This window comes from Manduca sexta, chromosome 4 (genome assembly GCF_014839805.1).
Source record: "Manduca sexta isolate Smith_Timp_Sample1 chromosome 4, JHU_Msex_v1.0, whole genome shotgun sequence".
Classification (NCBI taxonomy): domain Eukaryota; kingdom Metazoa; phylum Arthropoda; class Insecta; order Lepidoptera; family Sphingidae; genus Manduca; species Manduca sexta.
The window spans coordinates 10,623,159-10,650,374 of NC_051118.1; the positions used below are offsets into that span (position 1 = coordinate 10,623,159).

The 27,216-nt window shown below is 35.5% G+C and overlaps 1 protein-coding gene across 1 annotated transcript in view; it reads right to left on the reverse strand.

Moving 5' to 3' along the window:
- Positions 1-27,216, reverse strand: part of LOC115453998 — a 63,116-nt gene that overhangs the window by 11,786 nt on the left and 24,114 nt on the right. Inside the window, exons 4-7 of the mRNA XM_037442221.1 lie at positions 25,021-25,129; positions 6,945-7,036; positions 2,477-2,669; positions 570-724 (exon numbers count right to left, since the gene is read on the reverse strand). Of these exons, the coding sequence (XP_037298118.1) occupies positions 570-724; positions 2,477-2,669; positions 6,945-7,036; positions 25,021-25,129 (549 nt within the window). The remainder of the gene's footprint in view (positions 1-569; positions 725-2,476; positions 2,670-6,944; positions 7,037-25,020; positions 25,130-27,216) is intronic.

The window sequence follows — 27,216 nt, forward strand, 5'->3', positions numbered from 1 at the left end:
CCCGTTCACTCGCGCTGTAAAGTTTCACGTAGCGTTTCGCGTTGTTGCTTCACAAGTATTTCTCATTTCATAGTACGATGCTTTGAGTTGTAAAGAGCCTACATTTTTGTTTGAGCGAGAATGGAGTATCGAAGACAATACTGCTATGATTTTCTTTACTATCGGCTTTTACCAACTATATTTGTTGTCATCATGGTTACACGAAATGACTAAAATGATTTAAAATGTAATTCAAATAACCTAAAATCTTCCTGCCCGGTCGTACTACTAGCATATTGCCAGTATACGCTATCCTACTACTATGCTTCCAATTCGCCTGACCCACAATGTCTGATATTTTGGCAATTTTATAAATTACATCATCATCATTTCAGCCGGGAATCGTCCACTGCTGGACATAAGCTTCCCCCATTGAGCGCCACAGGGACCGGTTCTGAGCCTTCATCCATCGGACTCCGGCGACCCTCACCAGGTCGTCGGTCCATCTCGTGGGGGCCTGCCTACGCTGCGTCTCCCGGTCCAATAAGTAACAAATTAAATACAGGTTGTAAAAAGAGATACATCCTCACCTGCTTCCCTTGCTTCTTGGCCTGCTTCTTATCCCTGGTCTCCTTCAGTCGGATTTGCTTCAGAATACCCACGAGCAGCTCGTCCACGTTGTGCTGTATGCCTGATGATGTCTCGATGAACTTACAGTCCCTTGTCGTGGCGAGCGCCTTGCCCTCTGTATAACAAGATATGCAAAGTTATTATGGTGTAGGGAAAATAAGACTTAATAACTAGATGATAAAACCGCTTCTCTATTTCTACCACCAAGCAGCATTGTCAATGCATTAGTGTGTTCTGGTTCGAAGGACATTATAGGGCAACAACATTTTTATATTTTTTTTATTGCTTTGATTGATATCGAGCTTGCTGTTCGTCTTATAGTAAGCGATATGACCGCCCATAAACAGTAGAAACACCAACACCTTGAATTACAAAGTATTGTTTGGTATTTCACTTCGCTCCCCATTCTGAGACGTGAGATGTTAAGTCTTATTATGTCCAGTAGTTACACTGGCTACAATGTCCATCAAACCTGAACACAACAGTCTCTTCACTCTGCTGCTAGAGAGCAGAAATATACATTGCGGTGGTACCTAACCAGGCGGACTCTCACATACGAGAGACCTACAACTAGTAGATTTTTCGGATTTATTAATTTTAACATTAAAATGTTATCAACCGTTCATGGAAATGGTATGCTATACTCTATACTACCGCGAGAAACACAACGTCATCAATTTATCAACATCAAGCGGTCAGTATATTCAACTTCGGACACGATACCTCCTGGGATCTATTCAGTAGCTTATTTATAATCGAATGGTTATATTAGTGTTGTTTTGGGCCGCTCAATATATTCCAAGGCGGTCCAACAAATGTAATCAGGAGGCCGAGGTCCGTTCGTAACGAGACCCTCTGGGTTCTTTATAAGTTAATCTAGCCGACTGGGAATTCCATTGATATAAAACCTCTTTCTCTAAATATAGAAATATTTAATAAAAGAGGATGATAAAAAAAAGGATTTTTTTTCTAATTTTAAAAATGTTCTGATTAAAAAAGTTCTTTGTTCAATTTCCGTGATAATATATTTGAATTTCGAATGGTCTACTTATAAAAAACAAAAACAAAATCTTCAAAAAAGTATATTTTAACAGAAATCCGAACTCCTTTCTAATAGAAAAGAGTTGATTCTTTAAAAATTGTTTCACAGAAGTAAAACGGCTTCGTTTTCATATTAAATAGATTTATTTCAAAGAGAGCGGTCGACTAATTCAAAGGGGCCGTCGGTTTGACGTACCGTTGGAATTAAGAAAATGCTTGCAGTAAAAAAGTTACAACATAAAAACACGCGGATTTTTTCCTCAATTTAAAACATCTGCTTCCTTCGTTATGTAACTTATGTTCTTAAACGTTTCGGGAGTCGTGAAACGTTGAATTCGGGAAGGGAAGGGAATGGTTGAAGTTTGATTTAAATTTAGATTTTTGGGGAATATGGTTTTTTATACGCTTGGCATTGAAAACGTGGAATTAAATTTGACTATCTCCATTTATATTAAGTACTGTTCCTAACACACTAACACACACACATTCACGCTTATTATTCCCGAAAGGGTGGGCAGAAGCGCAACTGGTGCAGCCACTTTCCGCCGTGTTATTCCGTCCCGTGAAAAAGGACGAAGCCTGTCTTCATATCGTACACAAATTCCAGACTCCGCACTGATACTAAGTAGAAAACCTCAGTAACACTTTGGAAGGCCCGAGAAACGAACAAGACACCCCACTGCAGTCGTTCCATAGTACACCAACGCCATCGGAACAGTTCTCCATATACTATTCTTCCTACATAACCCTTAATTTTCTTACTATTCATAAAAAAACATAGCAATGAATTTGCAAGCAATTTGACCCTCCAGCTAAGTCTACTTACCATTAGTAGACACTTGTCTTGCCCTCGCCAAGTCAGCTTTATTCCCCACCAACACCACTGTCCTCTCGACTGTGAACTGCTCCCTGGCCAGATACGACAGCAGCTCCGCGGCCCTGAGGAACGAGCTCTTCGCCACCACGGAGTACACGACCACGCAAGCGTGAGGCTCGTATGTGGAGAGGCAGTTCTCGATCTGGTGACAAAAAATGATTATTTTATATACGGGCACTGAACTGCACCTGATGGTAAGCGAAGTGGAGTCCTAATAGTCTATTAACAAGAGATAATATTTCCAATTTATAAATAATATCTTCAACTCCTCCCTATCTTTCTATTTGATTAATTTCGTTGCGGGATAATGAAATTAGTTTTCCCTGAGACTCGCCGAGCTTCACTGCTCGGTGTCATAAAATGCGTGCCACTGCTGACCCTGGCTTACAGGAGTGATAGTGGCGGGTGTGAGGGCGGGAAATGTCTCTGACAAGAGATGATTATCCCTCGCCACACACAATTATGCCGGCCTGTTTTACTCGGGTATATAGGCTGATCTGGGAACGCGACACACGTGGATCGTTATAGCGGGTGTTACCTACCAAAATGACTGCTTAGATTTTCTGGGTACTTGGTAAATCTTCCAAGAACGTTGAGCTATTGTTAATTTATCCCTGATTATTACGAATACTTGAGAAATTACGGATAATAATTACGAATTTGCATATGATCGATCCGTGAGCCATATTTCATCTTTATTGTTACTGCGTTTCGTCTAACAATCGTCCAAACATTTCCACATTTATGCTATTAAGAATAAATAAGATTACCTGACGTAAATAAAAACCATCCAACTTCCGAGAAGTCCTTATCCGTAAAAGGTTTAACCACTCAATGATCTTGTTTCGATCGCCTTTAGATTGCGCATAAATTAATAATTCAGGTAAAGGTTCTGCGAAGCCCACGCAAGATAAGCGTTTTGGGTTCAAATGAATATTAAAACATTAACCAACGAGGAATAAGTGGATAGGTACTTACGATATTTGCTAGCTATTGATTTTGAACGCCTATTACATAGATTTAAAGTTGAAAATGCTTCTTACGACAGTTCCATGCTATAGAAGTGTATTGATTATTGGTGGTAGGTCTCTCATATGTGTGAGTCCGCCTGAATAGGTACCACCGCAATGTCTATTCCTGCCGCCAAGCAGCAGTGTGTAGTCAATCAGACATTGTAGCCAATGTAACTACTGGACGTAATAAGAATTAACATCTTATGTCTCAGGATGATGAACGCAGTCGAATACGAAACAATACTTTGTAATTCAAGGTATTGGGTGGTGTTTCTACTGTTTATGGACGGTTGTATCGCTTACCATTAGGTGAAAGGCAAGCTCGTCTCGTCAGTCCCATAAGAATAGTAAACGGACAAACAAAAACGTCAGATAAAGCACAATATAAATATAATATTTGCACATCTATATTATAAAATGATGGAACCTTTTCTTCTCTAGCTGTTAACTGATTTTCTTTAGTTTGTTAATGGCTATTGATGACCTTTAGTCTTATGACCGAACAATAATTTTTAAATATTTAATAGATTTTCCCGCCTTCATCGTAAAGTTTAAAATTTGTAATTCATTATAGGCAGGTATAAGATAATCAAAACTTATACAAACCGAACAATTACTGATTCTTACTCAATCTTCTTCAAACACAATCTTAAACCAAGACGTATATTTTCCAAGCGCCTGTTAGCCTATTGAACACAATCACGCAAACAAAGCCCTTGATTACTGGACCGCTCTGGAAATGCAAATTACACGTGTACGGCACAATGAACAGCTTTAGAATGTTACACTGTCCAGTATAATTAAACGGTAGAGCGCACCACAGACAATATTTAACAAACAATATCTATGCTTTAGAATTAAATCTATGTTTATGGTTGATAGTTATTTCAACTGGACTGAAAGCTAGCGCACGGTACTCTATAAAAACAATAAAGATAGCCTATAAACATCCTAACCTTGAATATGACAATTACAAAAAAAAAAACAATTTGGGGAACGCACTTTTTGTCTACGGTCATACATACATAATTCTTTATTGTACATATACGATTTACAAATGTAAAAAAGAAGACAAACCAAATATGAAACAAAAGCATACTGAACATGAAACCTCCATCTTTTTAAAGGTTAAAAGGGATTAATAACGAGTCAGACTGAATATATGCCTTTGGAAAATTAGCATTTTATATCAGTTTTTCATTGCTCATTGATTCAACTCCAGTCGAACCTTTATTAACAAACATACCCGTATGTATGCCATCTAATAGCCTCACAAATCGCAATTCCTTTATTTTACAATTCTTTAAAACCCGACTGCCGCGTATCAGGCGTGAAAAGCACTCTTCTATACATTTTGTATGAGACTTCGCACAATACTCTGGCGAACGGCCAGAACGCAGCACAACTTTAGACTCTAAATAAATGAATATTTCTCGAAGAGAATTATATTCAAACTTAAATAAATTCATCGTGAAGAAGAAATGACGGAGACCAGCATAATTGTACCAATCATCGAGGGTTGACATATTGATTTCTTATGTTTACGCGAATGTTAGACATTGAAATAAAAACTATTTAACGGATTTTATCGCTTTTTTTTATATTGTTATTTTCTCCCGACGTTTCGAAGACTTTGCAGCCTTCATGGTCACGAGGCCGGGGGGACTGAGGTGTTATTCATCCGTAAAGTCAAAGTTACAATATCTACCTACATTTTTCAAATATACAACTTTTTTAAATTTTAGCTGTTGACGGTCCGATCTACGCAGAATGAGCTCACAGTGTCTTGAGGTCTGGCAGCCGGTCTTTTGGGATCCGATTTAATTAAATGTAGAACAGGATCCCAGGCTTCGGCAAGCTTCCAACCATCTTCCCTATTGAAATTTGGGTGTTTTTTAATTTCAATAGCCTCGCGAATCATCCTAGGCAGGAATCGGTGTTCTTTAACAAAGTCTTCGAAACGTCGGGAGAAAATAACAATATAAAAAACAATATAAAAAACCGCGATAAAATCCGTTAAATAGTTTTTATTTCAACATCGAGGGTTGAGCTAACTTTAGACTTATGCGAGAAGGGTGCAATTATTTAAATGTTGCAGAAACGCATAATACCGGAATAACTATGACGGAATGACACTCTGTTTTAAATGAAAGATCAAAATTGGTAAATTGTTAATTAGTGTGCACTTCCTCCTTCTCCTGGCATCGATTCCCCAATGCTGAGGGTCGTGAGTCATCAGGGAAACAGTCCGTCGCGCACGATGTTGTGCCATCTGATTCGGTTTTTGGCGACAGGAACCGCTTCAGCCACAATGATGTTAGAGTGCACTTATAGACCACTTAAATACATAATAGCCTAGTTAGGGATGGAACGAACTGCTGAGACGAATGTCCGCAGATTCATATTTCTAGGCACACCTCAGACTTTGAAGATACATATTGTTACAATATTAAGGACTAAATCACACTAAGGACGTCACTATAAAAAAAAGGTGTAATATGTGTCTATGGTCTATGTCCTTCTTCCTCTATGATCGGCTTGTGACATGTAAAACGTTTTTTCGTCTAAGTTATATTTTGTATTAACAAATAATAAAGTGCTAATTAGAAGAAATAAATGTGTTTATTATCTCAACACATATGCATTATATATCAACTAACGTAGGCTTCAACGATTAAGGAAAGCATCGCAAGGAAACTTACATACCTAGGAAGTCTCCTTAAGAATTTCGAAGATATGTGAAGTCTGCCGGCACTATTGCTGGTCAGGATATATTTTATTTCCGCTCGGATAACGACCACTGTACACAAGGTGTTGAAACGCGCCATAGTAGCCCACGTAAGTGTGTCGCGTTCCGATATCAGCCTGTGTATATGGGGTTCCAACAGGTCGGCATAATTGTTTCGACTGACAGCATGGTGAACAATGCCTAAACCCTCTCAATGGTAGAAAAGGGCTGTGCCTAGTTGCGGTACAATAATATGCAATACATATAATACAGGGCTAGAGACGTTCCCGCCCTCACACCCACCACTACAAATCCTGTAAGCCAGGATCAGTGGCACGCATGATGACACCGAGCGGTGAAGCTCGGCTAGTCTCAGTGAAAACTAATTTGTCGTTATCCCGCAACGAAATTAATCAAATAGAAAGATAAGGAGGAGTTGGAAATATTAATTGTCCACTTCCCTCCATAGTAAAGCTGGAAAGAAAATAATGAACTTAGGACGCATTTTAACCTGAAGAATTGGGACGTTTACGTTTAAATAAGCCCGTTGTAAAGCACCACTGATAAAAATTAAAGGAAAGGGTCCTATCACACATAATACAGAGCCGGTATTACTATATTATTATTAATTAGTTAAGCTACTTCACAGCCCTACTTCAAATAGTAAGATACTCACAGACATTTCAGTGCTAGGATGATCGATGAATATCAGCTCCGATTCCTCTCCATCCAACAGGACTGACACAGACTTCTCCCCAAACTCGTCGTCTGCAACAAACAACAACATTACGACACGAATCTTGAAAGTTAGTCAATGATGGGGTACTAGTAACGAGCATATGGCTTGTTTAAAACAAGAAATTGATTTAATGGATGTGTTTTTTTTTTTTAAATTACGAGACGAGCTTGCCGTTCGCCTGATATTAAGCGATACGACCACCCATAAATAATAGAAACACCATCCAACACCTTGAATTACAAAGTATTGTTTGGTATTCCACTGCGCTCGCCATCCTGAGACGTGATATGTTAAGTCTCACTATATCCAATAGTTACACTGGCTACAATGTCCTTCAAACCGGAACACAACAGTAACTACACACTGCTGCTTGGCGGCAGAAATAGACATTGCGGTGGTACTAACCAGGCGGACTCTCACGTATGAGAGACCTATGACCAGTAAAGTAATTTGCATAACTTTATATAAGGTTGTAATATAAAAAGCAAGCTTGGTGAAATTTGATGTATGCTAATATCTTAATGTGCCCATATACAGTCTTACTTATAACTTGTTTTAGTATAATTGTGGTCAAGAATAGCTGTCAAAGCATCACCGGTTCCTAGTTTAAACCTTATTAAGAGGCAAGATGGCGGGTTTTGAATTAGAGCTGGTCGAGTAAATTTATGTTTTAAATAAGCATTTTGCGATTTTTTTATAAGACTGATAAAGTGTTATATTTAACTGTCATTTGGTCTGTCATTGGTTTGTCATTGGTTCTGTTTTGCATTACCTCGTTAAAGTTGTCATTGGTTGGTTTGTCATTGGTTCTGTTTTGCATTACCTCGTTAAATTTCTTCGTTTAGAAATCATTTTTCTATTGGAATTGATATGCAGTCTTTAACGGAAAAATATATTACGTAATATTAAGATTAAAAATTACCTGCCTAGAACGTTCATAGGATTCTTCACGCCTTCATTATTCCTAGATATTCTCTAATAGACCAAGATATTAGCTCCATACAGTCATTTAATAACAACCTAATTAACTTGTGAGTCTGAATTTATTGAAGCTGTCCAATTAAGTTCGTAAGGAATGATTTTTTTATTATGTTAAGCATTGTTTATTTTTTTAGGATTCCGTGTGCAAATATTGTTTATTTTTTTAATTCTCCATGTGATACCGCTTGTGATCTTAGCACGGCAGAATATTGTTTCATTAAATTCATAATGGAATTGCTACTAAAATTGTTAATGACGTGCATCTCCTACTAAAATGCCATTATTTTTATTTGCAACCAATACTATTAGAAAGACAATTTAATAAGGAACATTTATATTTTAAAACTAACCAAAAAGTTCTAAAATTATTTTATTGAAGCACTCATTCGTAAATCTTTGCAAATTACCCGCCGGAACTCATGCGCCCTAAGTGGCGCGAATGCTCAAGGCCATGTGTTTGCTGGAGGACCTTAAAAATCACAAATCTGTCATTTGTATTTAAATTAAATAACTTCTATTGCTTTACTTTCCTTCTATTTTTTTATCTTTTTTCCTTTAAAAATAACAATGCATCAGACTGAATTTTTAATCAATCTAAAATGACCTCTCTACTTGATAGTAAATACAATAGTTTTATATAATTTACTACACCTAGATGAAACTAATAAGGATGTTGCAAGGTAAATTATGTTCTAAAATTATCGGCAAAAGTTAATTAATTGAATATTACACCGTCGCTGCTACATTGCACTAGGGCTTCGTATTTATCGATTTTAAAGCAAACTCGAGCATAATTATTAAGGTCGTTCCACACGGGAGTATTTCATTTATATATTTTTTATGGAGCTGCTAGAGCTCACTACGAGTAACTGAGAATGCGATAAATAATATTATTTAGAGGATAGTTTTCATATAATTTACAGTATTTTTAAATTTCACACAGTAGAGCTTTTATGGATGGATTCTATTCCATCTGAGTAGATAAGTTCTACGACTTTGTATTATGTATAATTCTGGCGCAAAATATTTTTATACAAGCACTGTTGTATTCCCCGTGCAAAAATATAAAGCCAGAGTCATTACTGAGTAATACGAGTTTCTTAGTCATCTTGAATTTACGAAGACAGTTCACTACAATGCAGAGGTTTGTTCAAGCTCCTCTTAAAAAAATTCGTCGTTCTAAAGCAATATCAACTCTGATTGCGATTGTTACTTCCCACTCTATACTCACACTATACTCGGTGAAATAAAGATAAGATTAAACTTTGTAGAAATTTGTAGGATCATTTTAACATTGCGTTACTAAATAAAAAACCCTGTAATTGTCTTCTTGAAAATAATACTTTCCCATAAATTACTCGACACGTAGATATAAAATAAAAAAGTCAACGAGCAAAAAAATCTATGATTTTTTTTTGGTTTTACACGACCCAATGTCACTAATACTCTAAAAAAATTATCGAAGCGGTAACATCACCATTTCATTCATAAATACACTTACGCACACGCCGTATTCGCATTAAACTACAAAATAATCAGAAAAGTAAACGCGAGAATTTCGGTGAAAATATTCGTTATTCGTGGATGATTTTTGGTACAATGTCAGCAAAGGTAAATGCGAGTAGCTGATTTAAATTTTCAAACTACCCTGTATATATATTTTTGTAAAGTAATGCACAAAACATGTTTTAATCTTCCAGAGTGTACGTACCTTTACACGGTATTATATAAGGTTTCCTCTGAAACACAGATTACGTTGCACTAACAAACCGGTTCACTATGAAACTACCTTTTCGTCGAACTAACGTTGGAAATGCGCTTTTCAAGTAATACGATATAGCATACCTATTATATTTATATGAAATGTTTTTATAATATAATGTGGTACAAACTTTTAGTAATCCTGAATCTATTTACTTTAAATCAGCTTTTCCAAATGGTCCAAAGATGTATTGTAAACAATTTTTGAAAGGGTACCGATTTATTAAATTTATATTTTGTATAACATCGCCATAGTTTTTATAACCCAAATATTTCACTTACAGATTATGAGATTAAGCCCCCCCCCCCCTTCCTCCCGCACGCCTTCCTGACTGTTTGTAGGCTATGAATTCAAAAACCACCGAACGGTTCGACAAAAATGGACATGGAGATAGTTTGAGACTATGGGACGGACATAAACTACTTTTTATTCCGAGAGAAGATACAGCTGGACATATATCTTGGAAAAGCTCTTTGCGGGGGATACTTTGAGACCCTCTGAAGGACAAAGGCTACTTTTATCCCGGGAAAATGTACAGCGGGTCTTTTATGCCGGAAAAAATCTTATTTCAGAGCGAAGGGCTGTACAAAAGCTAGTGTTATATAATAATAAATAAAAAAAAATGATCAGTGCATCGTAGTAACTTATAAAAGTAACATCGACTCTTCTGTCTTTCGAGTCAATCCCAAATACCCGTGGCACCAAATCATAAAATAAAAAGTATTGAACTTTGACGTATATTCTATAGACACGAACGTCCATATAAACTATTTGTTCAACATCTGAACTAAAATGGCAACCAAAACGTCACTATTATAACTTATTATTTCACTTGAACAACAAATTATTTTACTTATTTGATTAATATTTTATTCAGATCCAGATTTGCACTTAGACTTGCGTTTTTATATTACGCCACTCCGTACACAACCAAAAGCATCAATATTAATACCATCCTAAAATCAGTTTGAATGGATGACAGTTCAATTCAGTTGAACACAGTGAATGTTCGGAACGCCAAATCTAGTACGTAGTACATGTATATCGATGGTATTGAATACGTAAATAAACATAACAAAACAATGAATCTAAACCGGGAGATGCGTTCATAATTAATATTGCTATTAACCCATCGAATTAATAATTAATTAATTGGCAATGATTGCCATTAGCCAATTCAACCGAAAGCACGAACTATCAAAGCTATTCTCATTCAAATGATTTTAATTAGTTATGCAGTGTAAACTGATAGTTAATTTTGTATAAATTCAATTATATATCAACCGTGTTTTGCATAAATACGGTTCAAATTAGAATAATAAAAATAATTTATTTAATACACAATATTTTTTTAGATAATTCAGCAAAGAAGCTTAAGGCTCTCTTTCACATCTATGGAGTCACGAAACGCAATAGTCAAAAAAATGTTACATAAATAAATGTTAATAAAATGAATATTACCTACATTAGCTATTTAATACAATATCTGTCAAAGACAATTTACTTAAAAATTAAGAAAAAGGCCGATATTAATATTTCTTCCCGTTAATAGACGTGACGTGATAACACGTCACAAACATTTGGCAAATATCAACTCGTGTTAAGGGACCATTAAACTCATAAACGTAAGCCATGTGCTCGTTACTTGTAAAGAAGTGAAAAGGCTCCGCCGTGACACGTCTAAATCTTTCTCGGTATTGGAGTAGAGTGTTATAATTTTTTGTGGGAAGGGGTGTAATTTTTGAGGAAAGGGGTGTAATTTTTGGGGAAAGGCGGTGTAATTTATGGGGAAAGGCGGTGTAATTTATGGGGAAAGGCGATGTAATTTTTCAGGACAATACTTACCAAATGTCTCGATAAATTAGTTCAATTGCCGTAAACTTGTAATCCTAGAAATTATTACATGAAAATTAGTTGATGTTTAAATCGAAAGACGTGATAAGACGTCATATTTAGCCCCTTTATTTTGTTAATTTTGCCAATATTTAATACTACCAGGGGGCACCAAAAATTTGCCGCGCGCTATTCTGCCATGCTAAGCTCAAAAAACCTTATCCTAAAAAAAAAACAAAATCTTGATTTTTTTGTCCTCAGATACCTTAAAACAATACCCATCCAATGAACTTACCCAAATAGCAATATCTTGTTTAGAACTTGTTAAAAAATTCAGGAGCTTAAGGAGTTTTCTCTATCTCAGTTTTACATAAAAAACTATAAAACTATATTTACGAAACTTCGATTATCTCGAAATAAGGTTTCCCTGACATACCGCTTTTGCGCTTAACACAGTAGTATTTTAGTGGGGTCCTTAGCCAGCGTGAGGCTTTGGGCGAGATCAAAAAAGGGCCCTGATGTTAACTATTTATACAAAAATTCGGAACCCGCCGCACCCTTTTTCAGGTGTCGGAACGATGCCCAACCCATGCATCTAGGTACGTCACTATTAAAGTAACAATAACCAAATATTTACACTTCTCATGTGACGTAATAAATGTCAACTTTATATTTGACGATTCGCAGACTTGTAGAAAAGTAACATTTAATCCATATAATATAAGCCATTCCTTGCTTGTCTAGTACTCAGTTTATTTACCGTCTCATCGTCACAGGTGAAAAAATTTAATAAGGATAATGTAGGATAAAGTGTGCTGTCTTTTGTAAATTGAGGATAATGTACTGTGAGAGAAGGAGCAAAAATGGATCATTTAGGTTATAATTCGTGTTATACTTACCTGGAAGTGTTGAATACTATTTTATTGTTGTGTAAATCTTGATTGCGACGTGTAAATACGTTTTTGCGTTGATCGGACGTCATTATACGTTATAAATGTTATGTATTTTATTCATTTAATATAAACATTTTTTATCCACTCATGATCATCTAACATCTATGCGAAAAGCGAAACGCGTTACAAAAATTTACAATTAATAATATAATTTAAAAATCAATATCGCATCTAAAAATTAAAACACCGATCAGAATGAATTAAATCTACTATTTCATACAGAAATAGCTAATGCGACCTATAAGCCAATTGTCATAGAAAAATAAACTGTAATACAACAAACTTAACGTGTCTATTAAGAAAGCGGGTTGTATGCCAAGCGGACTTTGTGTATTGACTTACCACGTTTGGCTTCGCCAAGTGAGCAAGCAAAAAGAATTCGTGTGTTTATTCCAGAAGAGATAGCTCAGCCACAATCACGTAGGTTGCGCTCACATGAGCGGGCGGGAGCGGTTGCATTCAGAACACGTTAATTTGAAAGAACATCATAAAAAAAACTTTTTTAAATTTCGAACGAATACAAAAAAAAAACAATTTTAAAAATCGAACGAACTGAATAAGCGTGTTCCTCTTAAAATGCCCGCCACTACACCACCAAATTTCCTATTGCATTATTGTGTACAGAAATAGCAATTTTACATTACCGACCATTTTTTAACGACCCGTATATTAAATAATACAAAAAGGATTGCAATTACTCGAATAGTGAGAACATTATCACACATATAACAGTTATAAATTACAAACAAATGAACGAATTATATCGAGCATAGTAAATTAAATGCCAAACTAGATGTTATACGATTAAAAAAACACCAGCAAACCCTCTCCCGCTCGCTCCAATACTATGACCAAAGCTCACACCAGCCTCTCTACATTATCATTATATCTAGTACTTTTATATACCAGTCAATTTCCTCAAATTCCATTAGATGTCCAGAAAGGGCCATTGTGATACGTGCCTTGTACTCGAAATGTTAAGGCGATACCTCAAGGTCCATTTTCATACATTTTGTTTCGGCTTTAATCTGGGTAACTAAACAAGTATTGGCAAGTAAAGAATTTAAATTCACGTCTAGTTAGTGATTAGTTCTCGCAGTTGAAAGAAAAACGTAAAAATAATTAATAATCATGGATATTTCGGCCTTTAAAATTTAATATAACGAAATTAGATGTGTGCCTTTGGAATTTGAACCTGCGGACATTTGTTTCAGCAGTCCATATCACAACCATCTAGGCCTTAGTTTTAATCAGGTCAAAAATTGTTTTTTTTTAACAACTTATGCTTGGTGATATGCCAAACCGTTCGAATGTGAAGGTCTAACCATCCCAGAGAGGAGGCCATTGCCCAACAGTGGAGTACAGTAGAGTACGGCTGAGTTTTTCATGATTAAGTTGCATAGATAATAAAGGGTTACTTTCAATTTATTGTACATTCATCTTTTGAGCTAATTTTTATCTTTTTGGAAATTGACTGATATTAACAATTATTTATAATATTTATGGTTTATATATAAGTCATTATTTAGAGATTATTTTATAAATTATTATGTTAAAACTACAGAGCATTGCGGGAAGTCAAGATTAATTAGCACCAAAGAAACATAAGTTGAAATAATTTACTCACTCATTATACTTAACTATCTTATAGATTCTCTGTAGTGATTTTTGATTATTTTTGAATATAAAAAGCTTCGAATTCTTCTACTTTCCACACAAAATTTACACATTTAAATAAAACTTAATTGTATAAATCCCACTACAGTTCACAACATAAAACCTTTATTCGAAGCCAAATGAAAACTTGAATTCTATTTTCGACACAAACTTTACACGTCATTTAAGTGAAAATATAAATCCCACTTCACACATAAAATCTCTATTCAAAGCCAAATGCAAGTGCTGACCTCTAGTTTAATTCAAATATAACTAAATCCGACAACCATGTCAAGGTGAAATTTCTCTGATTTACAAAAGCGATCTCTGACTGCCCGCAACACAATGGAATATCATGCACACTTCACTAGTTCTAATACACGCAATTTATTAATAAACAGAAATAATCATATAGTAATAAAAACAATAAATTATATATTGAAGGTGTTAAGACTATTTAACTTAAGCGACATTTTTTGGAAAAAAATTTATTGGCTTATTATATTAAGCGATATTTTTTGGAAAAATTTAACTAGCTTATATTAAACGACATTTTCTGGAAAAATGTAACTAGCTTATATTAAGCGTCATTTTTTGGAAAAAATGTAACTAGCTTATATTAAGCGAAATTTTTTGGAGTTATTTAACTAGCTTATATTAAGCGACATTTTTTGGAAAAAGTTTAACTAGCTTATATTAAAAGACATTTTCTGGAAAAATTTAACTAGCTTATATTAAGCGTCATTTTTTGGAAAAAATGTAACTAGCTTATATTAAGCGACATTTTTTGGAAAAAATTTAACTAGCTTATATTAAGCGACATTTTTTGGAAAAAAATGTAACTAGCTTATATTAAGCGACATTTTTTGGAAAAAAATTAACTAGCTTATATTAAACGACATTTTTTGGAAAAAATTTAACTAGCTTATATTAAACGACATTTTTTGGAAAAAATTTAACTAGCTTATATTAAGAGACATTTTTTGGAAAAAATTTAAATAGCTTATATTAAGCGACATTTTTTGGAAACATTTAACTAGCTTATATTAAACTACATTTTTTTTCGAAGAGTTTTAACTAGCTTAAAAAAAAGAAAAACGTGCTGATTTTAAATATGTATAAAACTGAATGTCGCAAATAAATGACGCTAAATCAATTAACTTTTCAACGTTCGATATATATTTCTAGTTTCATTTCTTTTTGTAAAACTTTGTCCAGAGCTTCATGCGTTTACTGCTAACAATACAAAATGTTCTCTACACTATTGTAATATTAAATACGAGTCTACACAATGCAATATTTCAACGTGAAATCAAACGGAATATTCAATTATACGGTACAAGAGAAACATTACTCGGGTTATAATAACAATGCATTTAATTTAATGTAAAGTTCAGAACATACTTTTGTTTGCAGTTACTCCAACATGCTATGAGGTAATTAGTTTCACAACTTTATGGATAGCATTACTATCTACAAAATGTTCCAGAAAGAAGGTGGTAACACATAAGTCTATATTTATGAAAAAATTTCCCCATATAGTTCAAAACAGTTGAAGCGATTTTAATGCAATTTTATTTAATCTTCAGATTTGTCCAGCGAGTGATCTCGTCAAGTTTGATAGCAATCAGAGCACCAGAAGGCACTTGGCTATGGATAAGTACCCGTGTGTAACCGGGGCGGGTCGCTAGTCTATCTATATTAAACAAGGGTTCCGTTTTTTCCTTTTGAGGTACAAAACCCTATTAATAAAGTCTCCTTATCTGCATGTTATCGATTTTCTCAAAATCTACTGAAAGGATTTTTGTACGGTTTTTACTAAAAGATAGTGCAATTCTTATGGAAGGCTTTGGTTAATACATTACGGTTTTATGTAAATTGGCTGAAATATAACGATTACTGTTGAAGAGGTCGCGTGGTTGAAAAAATCTCGTGAGTCGGGATTTACGTGGGAAAAACTTTGTGATGCACTGATTTCCACGCTGGCGGAACCACAGATACAGCTAGTCCTCAATAAATGCAAGATAAATAGTGAACCTCCTTTCTGCCACCATCTGTATGTATAATTAAATTAATAGATGTAAAGACATTCCTAATTCAACACAGACACTAAGAAGTTATACATCATGCAAATTATTTTTAATATAACAAGAAATGTTCTACTGAATTCTTATGTTTACGCGAATGTTAGACATCAAAATCAAACTGTTTTTCGGATTTCATCACTACTTTTTCTATTATGATTTTCTCCCTGTTTCGTGAATCCCCGACTATGACGGCTCCAGTCTTCGAATCATAATATTATAGAAAATCGCTAATAAATCCGAAAAATAGTTTTATTTAAAAGTAATGCTCTACCAATAAAGAATCAATTGCGAACCTTTATATAAGTTGGATCAAAATCATGCTGCAGTCTTAAACGGTACATAAAACAGAGATATTCGATATAAATAAGAACTATGAACGTAGTATCATTAAAATCTTAAACAAAACCAATTTATTTTACAAAAACCATGGTATAAATTATGTTAAAAATATTACATGTGCGACATGTTTAAGGTTATGATTAGGCCTTAGTCCACGCTGGCCTAGTGCGGGTGGGTAGACTTCACACACCTTCGAAATTATTATGGAGAACTTCTCAGGTTTGAAGGTTTCCTCACAATGTTTTTGTTCACCGTTAAAGCAAATAATTCACTAAGAATACACACATAACTTAAGAAAAGTCAGAGGTTTGTTGAGTATTGCACCTGCGTCCATTCTTCTCGGCAGTCCGTTTAACTCCCAACTAGGCTATCGCAGCTTTTTCAAATCTTAGACAGCTTAAAACCTACGTCGTAGATACAAAGGAATTAATACAAATAACTTTCTAGACTAAGAGAAAAAGACTATGACTTATACAGCTAGTCTAGACCTAGGCTTCAAGTAATTGTCCATTAAACGTACTAAGTACCTTTGTAACGGCACTTTGTTACATTTTAACACTGCTTTGTTGCATAAAGCGTTGGCAACTTTGACGGATAAGATAATTTATTATTCATCACCTTTTCTCACGTGGTAATGTTTTATAGAGAAGTCTCAACGGTTTTCGCTTCTCGGAGTATGTATCTGTACGATTCGCAGTAAAAAGCCTTGTCTCTTTTTGGCTCATAAATTATGTAATAATGTAATCGATTCGAAAATCGGTTGTTGCCTGAAGCGAACACCTTCGCATTTATTTTAAGTAAGAATGGTAATCATTTCAATTACATATATTGCATCACGCCGTTTTCCCTTTTCAGGGGTAGGCAGAGGTTACACCCACATTCCATTAGCTATGTAAAGTCACATGTAAAAGGGGCGGGTCTGTTGCCATTTACCAAACACAACTCCAGACCATATCACTTTGCCCTACCCGGGATGGAACTCGAGACCTGAGCACTGCAGTCGTGACCACTACGCTACCGAGGCAGTACACCTAATTAATTCCTTATTAATTACTTTATGATAGACTGGACATAGATTGTGATGACGTCACGTCAACGCGTGCCACAAAAGGGACGGCTGTGTAATTGACCATTCGACGATAACATGACTGTAGGGGTACCATCTTTTCAAAGAAAAATAGACATTAAGTAGAAGGGGATTCAATTTATATCTCATTAAAAAAAATACCCGATAGATCACATAAATACGTCCACTTCTTCTAGTGGAGTAGTTCAGTCCACTTCTAGTGGAAGCAACGTTTTTAAACTCTATGTTAATATTCTTCAGCTTTAAACATCTATAATATCAAAGCGTATGTATTTTTGGTACTTACTTATTATACTTATTTAATCATTTTGTTTTCCCAGTTTGTCCATAGATTAACGAATTAAAGGTGCCACGGCTTACTTTTCGGAGATAAGAAGCTTTTAAGCTAAAACCGTTGGTGCGAAATTCATGAAAATGTTTAGATGTAAATATTTTATGAGTAGACACTGTTAAATATACTTAAATAAAATTTTGCTCACAGATAAACCGAATCTCGGATTAATATAGGCAAAGGTTTTTTGTGGGGACACGCGGGGGTACGTGGTGCCTCTAAAGGAAATTTCTAGAATATAAAAAATATGCCATTAAAACTAATAATAATAATTACTGGACATAATAAGACTTAACATCTCATGTCTCAGGATGGCGAGCGCAGTGGAATACCAATCAATACTTTGTGATTCAAGGTATTGGATGGTGTTCTACTGTTTATGGGCGGTCGTATCGCTTACCATCAAGCGAACGGCAAGCTCGTCTCGCCATTTAAAGCAATAAAAGAAATAAAAATACAAGAAGAGGGGTACAAAAAAATAATTTACAACTTGCGAGAAATAGCGTGCCCCCCAAAAAAATAACAAAAAGACCTGAATACAGGATTATTAATCCACGTCTCTTTTTTATCCCGAAGTATCTGCCATCAACAAAATTTATTTTTATTATCCTACTTATAACACGACATATGGTCACAATAATCGCATACATGGCTCGGACAAGGCAATTTAAACCGCCATTGTGTCATCAGGCTTGCCCGACATTCTAATAACAGTTTACAGTACTCGGCCGGAACGATGAAAACACGATTAAACATATACAGGGACATTTTGACTTTACGTTAATAAATTAAACCACATACTCGTCTTTGCCTCTGCTAACATTGTGCCAAAAATATTCATGAATGACGGATATATTTACCAAAAATATTGGTTTTAAATGTTTGAATTTTGGTGGCTTTAGTTTAGTGCGAGTAGGGCGCGAGCGTGAGTATTTCTGACTGAAAGTATGATGTTGCCGGTGAGACAAATTCTCTTAGAGTAGTAGTAGTGGCATTAGGGCGCGTAAATTAAATAACCTTTTTTTGATATTTATTTTGTTTGACACTTACACTTTTATATTTTACGTTTATGATTCGAGTGACTTAATATAAAGTGTTATTTTCAAGAAGATAAGTACGCGGCTTTATTTAGTAAAGTAATGTCGAAATTAATCTGTATAATTCTAGATATACGCAATCGTCTAGAGGGTTATGGATTAGTGACAGCATATTAAAGAAAGCTGAAGCCTTGGTTCGATTACTCAGTAAAACTAAACTGCGTGACACGTGATTGGCTAAGATTGGAATAAGTGTCGATATAGTATGAAAAAAGTGGCGATAGCCTAGTTGGCTGTGATACGGACTGCCAAAACGAATGTTCGCAGGTTCAAAATGTAATGGCACACACCTTTGACTTTTCTAAAGTTACATATGTGTGTATTCTTTGTGAATTATCGCTTTCTTTAACGGTGAAGGAAAACATCGTGAGAAATCTTTTATACCTGAGAATTTCTCTATAAGAATTTTGAGGGTGTGTAAAGTCTGTCAATACGCACTAGGCCAGCGTGGTGGACTAAGGCGTAATCCCTCTCAGTAGTAGAGGAGTTCCGTGCTGAGCAGTAAGACAGTATATAATACAGGGCTGCTATTATTATAAATATAGTGATTTCAAGTTCTATCACATCATAAGACGGATAAACTGGTGCGTTTTTCACTCGGGCGGGGAAGCCAGCATATTTAATTCTTAGAAAAACAACCCTTAAAATATCTTCTCATAATTTAATAAAAGCGCGTATTGCACAGGTTTTAGAGTCAAGTTAAGTAAATTAATTAAGAAATATCTCACATTCCCTTCATTATACCCGGTGAAACCCAAGAATTCTGATATTAAATCATTTTCTATAGAAATTTCCGAACGAGAAAACTTGATTACTTTTTTTCTTATACAAGGATGAATCGTTTTTATTGAAGTTTTGAATACGAGACATTTGTTACAGTATTTTTGATTTTTCATCTTTGTGATGCCGAAAATCTATGAGTCATTTATGAAAAATATAACAAAGTTCACACAGCATCACGCATTTATCCCCAAAAGGGTATGCAAAGGCACAACCAAGGCATCCACTTTTCGTCAAGTGTGTTCCGTCCCATAATGTGATAGGGGGCGAGCCTATCGCCATATCGGGCACAAATTTCAAACACTTTATATACTTTTGTATATAAAGTGCTAACTAAATAAATAAATAAAAACCAAATATCACTTTGCCCGACCCAGGATTCGAACCCAGGACCTCAGAGCGCTGTCGTACCGCGCATGCAGTACAACTACGCCACCGAGGCAGTAACAAAGTTGAATGCTATCATATTAACGAAGGGCCATTTACATAATAAAGCAACTATTATACACTAGGAAGTTAAAGAAAATCCTAAAAAATCTGCAACATTTTGTTGATGCTGTGTCAAGATAGCGACCACTAAAGAGAAAACCTCATCATAGCGGATCGCGTTCCCGAACAGGCCAGCACAATTATGTCGACTGGCAAGGGATAACGAATGTTCATCAGTCGAGACTGACGTCGAGTCTGGACGCGACTCCACTTACCATCACGTGTATTGGAGTCACTTTCCCGTATCTTGCTATTATATTAAGCATTTACGTGTGTCACGGGAATATAACCTTATATACTACATAATAAGGTGACACGCGTAATGTCATGTAGCTGTCATGTTTGCCGGCAAACATTCAGATGCTTCAAGGTTTAAGAGTTTATTTGTTTGTTTGTACGCGGCTATCTCAAGAACTACTAAACCGATTATGATTTTTTTATTTCAATAGGAAGCTACATTACTCTCCTGTGCTATAGGCTAATTTCTATTCTGGGAAAATATTTATTCCGAAAAAACTTATTCACGCGGGCGAAGCTGCAGTTCAAAAGCTAATAAAATATAAAATACTAGAGAAGGTATACATTAGTCTTCGCAACTTTTCAATTTGAACCTATTAAAGGAAGGGTTAAAAGCAGCAATACCCTTGTTGTGAGTGAAACAGACTGCCGGGACAAATGTCCTCAGATTTAAAACCAAGGGCACACATCAACTATTCTAAAGTAATGTGTGTATTCTTTGTAAATTATCGCTTGCTTTAACGGTGAAGGAAAACATCCTAAGCAAACCTACATACCTGTGAAGCTCTATAAGAATTTTAAGAGTATGTGAAGTCTACGCATCCGCACTAAACCAACGTTGTAGACTAAGGCCTAATCCCTCAGTAATAGAAAAGGCCCGTGCCACCGTGGATAGTATATAATACAGGGCTGATATAAAGGAAGGATACATTTCGCTATATAGTTCGAGCAGAAGTTCTGACGGCGCGGTCGGTCGCTCATTTTAATTGCTTCTTAAACTAGTTACGTTTGTACTGCGTAAGTTGGGACAAATAGTGATGTCCGCGAGTGTGAACTATAAACTAGATGTTATCAACTAGGTCTTCCTCGGAAATAACATCAGGAATGTATTTTCCAGTGGCGAACAGTAATTTTTTTCAAAAGATAACCCGATGCAATTAAACATAGCACTAGTTAATAATATATCGCGACCAATTTAACATAAATCAAAAACTAAGACAAACGTAAATAAATCTAAAAAGGAAGCCGGTAGGAATCGGGTTGTGTGGACGCTTCGCCACTGGTATTTTCCCTTTACTCGAATTAAATTTGCTAGATTTATATTTCTAGCGAAGACAAGAGATAGTAAGTATAGTTAGTTATAGATTAGACATCATCATCACCTTTGTGCTCCAAGTTATTGGTAATAAGTCGTTGTCTTATTTGAAATATCCGTATGACAAGATGTCACAGCGTCCTTAGATATTAATACAAAAATAACATATTAACTGAAAATATTATGCTTATATTTGCATTAAAAAAGTGCTGATCATTATATGGAATAAATATGAAGTATTTTACATCGGTGTTTTGCTATTTCAAGGTAGATTGAGTAACCATCGCATGAGCGCAAAATTTTTGTATGACAATCTTCCCAATGCCCGCCCTATATAATTATAGAACTCTGATTCCGAGGATTGGATGTCCCAGAAGAAATTAAGATTATGTGCCGTTATTTGTAAAAGTCAAATCATTTACCCTGACCAGGTAAATAAAAAACCAGCCCTGTGGGAGCCACTTTTGCTTTTCCATTTTAAAGTACACGTTTAGTACAAGAAATAATTTCCATAGACTTTTTACCATAACATAACGAGGGTTTTATTTTTTTGGTGAGGCTACATTACAATCGTCAAAGTGTATAGATTTTTTTTATGGTAGTACGTCAAATCACGTGACTGCCTTGGTGGCGTAGTTGTACTGTATGCGCGGTGTAGCAGCGCTCTGAGATCCTGAGTTCGAATCCCGGGTCAGGCAAAGTGATATCTGTATTTTTCTGCTCAATATCAGTCCGGAGCCTAGAATTTGTACCCGATATGGCGACAGGCTCGATCCCTATCACATCATGGGACGGAACACACTTGGCGAAAAGTGGGTGCCCTGGTTGCGCCTCTGCATGCCTCTGCGGGTATAAATGCGTGATGTGTGTGTGTGTCAAATTTCGTAATCCATTCTAAACTCTAAAGGCAAATATCAGTCATCAAATAGCCATACATTCTGATTAAATAGCAATATGAAATTTTACGAGTTCACGCTTTTACTACTTAATGCTGCTTTTACTGCATGCGACCCGGTTTTATTTATATCGTAGACTAGTGTTCGCCGGCGGCTTTACTTGCGTGAAAGATTTGCTCGATACGCGTCCGATCAGTGGCGAAAAAGTGTTTTTTTTTTTAAAGTAACCCTTTGCAAATAAATTGCCTTAGTTAGCATATCGCTGCCAATTTAACAGAAAACAAAAACTAAGACAAACGTAAATAAACCTAAAAGGGAAGCCGGTAGTAATCGGGTATGGAGGCTTCGCCACTGCGTCTTATTATGCACTTTTCAAAACAATAGAAGCTTATTGTTGAATAAAAATCTTAAATATCTGCCGAACATCTAAATTCTCACATACATAAGCCTTTTATTGCTGAAGTGGTAGCCCGAGGCGCGACAGGACCTCACTTTCCGCTATTTGTATAGATATGATGTGAAAGATCGCGAGCCTAGCACTATAATAATAATAATAATATCAGCCCTGTATTATATACTTGCCCACTGCTGAGCACGGGCCTCCTCTACTACTGAGAGGGATTAGGCCTTAGTCCACCACGCTGGTCTATTGCGGGTTGGTAGACTACACACACCTTCGAAATTCCTTTAGAGAAGTTCTCAGATGTGCAGGTTTCCTCACGATATTTTCCTTCACCGTTAAAGCGAACGATAAATTCACAAAGAATACACACATGATTTTAGAAAAGTCAGAGGAGCCTAGCACTATACCGGGCACTAATTCTAGACTCCGTGCCGATACTGAATAGAAAAACGTAACACTTCCCGACCCAGGAATCGAACCCAAAAACTTAACAGTAATACGACCAAGTCACTGACGCCGTCACACAAATGCGTTCAGTGATTCCTGCGATTTCTTCTATGAAGAATCCAAATATTTTGCAGCTAGTTTATTGCTACTGTAGTTAAAAATAACTAAACCTAATTGTTCCTTAAAACTTTACATATACTTTAACTTTAACTTTAACTTTACTACTTTAAATATAACTTTATTATACAGTAACAATTAAAATAACATTACGTTATGCGTCCGAAAAGTGATTTATAATGAATGCCTAACAAGTGACGTTTAGTCCCGAATTTTAATATAAATCCATAAAGCGGCGATAGTCCAATTGGTTATAGAATACTACTGAGACGAAGATCGCAGATTTAAAACCCAAGACAGACTTGCATCTTTTTGAAGTTTCTGTTTGTTGTCACTTTACTTCATCATCATCATCATAAGCCTAGTTCCCTGCTAAACAGAGGCCTCTAAAGACTTCCAGACGGACCTGTCGAAAGCGGCCTGCATCCAACGTGTTCCTGCGACCTATATCAAATCATCTGTCCACCTTACAGGAGGACGTCCAACGTTGTCTTTGCCAGTGCGTGGTTTCCATTCGAGAACTCTTTTGCCCGATTAGCCGTCAGTTCTGTGAAGTATGTACCCTCTGCCATTTTGGCTTGCTAATCCGCAAATAACTTTAATAATTTTAATATTTAACATTAATAAAAATGTATAACGATATTTACAGTACTGATAGCGAATAATAATGGATTAATTAAACATAATGTCAGCTTAAATTAATAATTATAATGTACACTTTGTACGTTTTAATCTTATGGTGCATCCACATTACAGAAACAATTTTTGGTTAACAAAATATCACATGATGTAGCATGTGAAATAGATAACACAATTTGCTGCGTGGGAGCCCCATTAGCATCTATAATTTGCACTAATAAGAAACTAAGGGCATGTCTCACAAATTTCAAGTAAATTTTATTTGACTGTTATTGTATTAAGCAACTAATTTCGATAGTACTTAATTTAGTAGCATTTATTTAGGAGGATATATAAGAGTGTGACTTTTGTATTTCGTCAGCTTATACATTTTTATGTGATTTGTAGCATTTATTAAGTTGTGAAACAGGCCCTAAATAAAAAAAAAATGTTTTAAAATTCGAATACAGCTCTTCTCATACCGCATGCATTATATCATTTTAAAGAAATAACACATTCCATTCTGTTATACAAATATTACTACTAAAACTTAACTTATGCGACCAATAATGTCCAATATTTACAAATTGACATTCTTTGAGCAGTTCTCTCCAACTATTTACATTCCATGCTCTAATATTTACAATACATTTATCGTAATCGGTAATGTATAACAGTACATTTGTTTACATTATCATTAATAGAATCAAAACATTCACATTCCATGCTCAGCTATGTATGTCAAAAAACAAGACATCTATTAAGATAACCGGTAATGTATTTAGAATTGGTATAAAAACTCACCGAGGCTCGCGTCGTATGTGTTCATGTACTCTGACGTCATGAACTGGGAGACCAACGCGGTCTTCCCCACACCAGCGTCTCCGAGCAACACGACGCGGTATTTTGGTATCTGAAATCATTACATTGGTTAATACTGATTTCCTAAATACTTAACTAAGACTTGGGACCACATTGATCATGATCATAATCATTTGGAGTGGTTCAATCATTACGTATGTACTAAATGGGGGGAAGGCCGGAGGCGAGGGTCCTAAGAGTTAACTCAACAATAATTATTGTCATTTTTTTTTCATAAATAACTAACCATTGATAAATTGTGTAGACAGTATACCTATGCTTATGGGAGAGGAAGATAAGACCCTTGCTTACTTTTGCTGTCGCGGGCGACGAGTTTGACAATACTAAAATTCTGCTTAAGGTTATAGCTTAAGGTCCATTTTCATACATTTTGTTTCACCTTTAATCTGGGTAACTAAACAAGTATTGACAAGTAAAGAATTTAAATTCACGTCTAGTTAGTGATTAGTTCTCGCAGTTGAAAGAAAAACGTAAAAATAATTAATATGCATGGATATTTCGGCCTTTAAAATTTAATAGGACGAAATTTATAGGCATATTAATTATTTTTACGTTTTTCTTTCAACTGCGAGAACTAATCACTAACTAGACGTGAATTTAAATTCTTTACTTGCCAATACTTGTTTAGTTACCCAGATTAAAGGTGAAACAAAATGTATGAAAAATGGACCTTAAGCTATAACCTTAAGTACTTGAACAGCGCCTTCAGTTCCCCACTGAACGTAAGTCTCTACCTCCTAAGGGGCCGTTCAAGTATTAGGTAACGCAATTTTAGGGGGTGTTCTAAAACGTTACAATGCGTGACAGGGGCGGGAGGGGGGTCTCATACAAAGCGTTATGTAATTTATTTTTTTTATTTTAAAACAATAACAAAGGTATTATAGCGATTTTCCGGTAATTCGCGTAAAATAATTGTGAATATTCCAAAAAAATTGACACTTTCGAGTTACATAATTTTTGGAGGGCCGGGGGCGAACAGGAAAAGTTATGGCGCATTACATAGGAGGTTGGGGGGATGATGATAACAACATGAACAACTTTTTAAATACGTTATATCTCAAAAACGGTAGCTCGTAGGAAAAAAAGTATTGATACATTTTTTGTAGATTATTTTATGATCTACAATTTTTGTCTGAAATATTTTTATGATAAAACTTACCGTTTCGCTGAAAATCGCGAAAAACTCATTTTTGTTACCTTTCACCTTGAATAATTGTTTTTCCATAGAGGGGAAAGAACTTTAAAATTTTATTTTTAATCATATTTTTAACAACCTTACTGATTTTCTGCTTGATGGTAATTTATGTACCTTCGCTCTCATTTTTAGGCCTAGATTGACCGGAATAAGAGTAGATATTATTATAGGGGAAGTATATATTTTGAATAATAGATATATATCCTAAATGTGAATATTGTACGGACGCGTAGATTATTTTCCCAAATGAATACACAGGGTACAAGATAATTTTTGCTAAATTACAGAGGTAATCTTACACTTGTGCTTCAACAGTGGGGTGTCGGAGAGGGGCGAGGTCTGCTATTTGATATTTAGCGCGCCCTCCTCCGCGTACAATCATTTATCGTATTAGAAACAGAGTTTACACTCCCTTAGTTACTATAACATGACATAGGATTTGCTGACGGTAAGATATATGTTATATCCGCTCGGATAGCAACTACCGTACACAATGATTTTTTATGTTTACGCGAATGTTAGACATTAAAATTAAACTACTTTTCGGATTTTATCGCGGTTTTTTATATTTTAGTTTTTATATTTTAGTCGTCCCCCCCCCATGACCATGAAGGCTGCAGACTTCGAAACGTCGGGAGAAAACTAAAATATAAAAAACCGCGATAAAATCCGCAAAGTAGTTTAATTTCATTACCGTACACAAGATGTTAAAACTCGCCATAGTGGTCCACGTGTGTCGCGTTCCGGCATCAGCCTGTGTATATCCGGTTCCAAAGGGCCGGTATAATTGTGTCGACTGTCGAGGGATAATCATCTCTCGTCAATCGACATTTTATTAAACCCCACTCCACTTACCATCAGGTGGGGTCACTTTGATATGTCTGTATAAAAAAAAACGCTGGAGAAAGCCACGGGCACCTGGC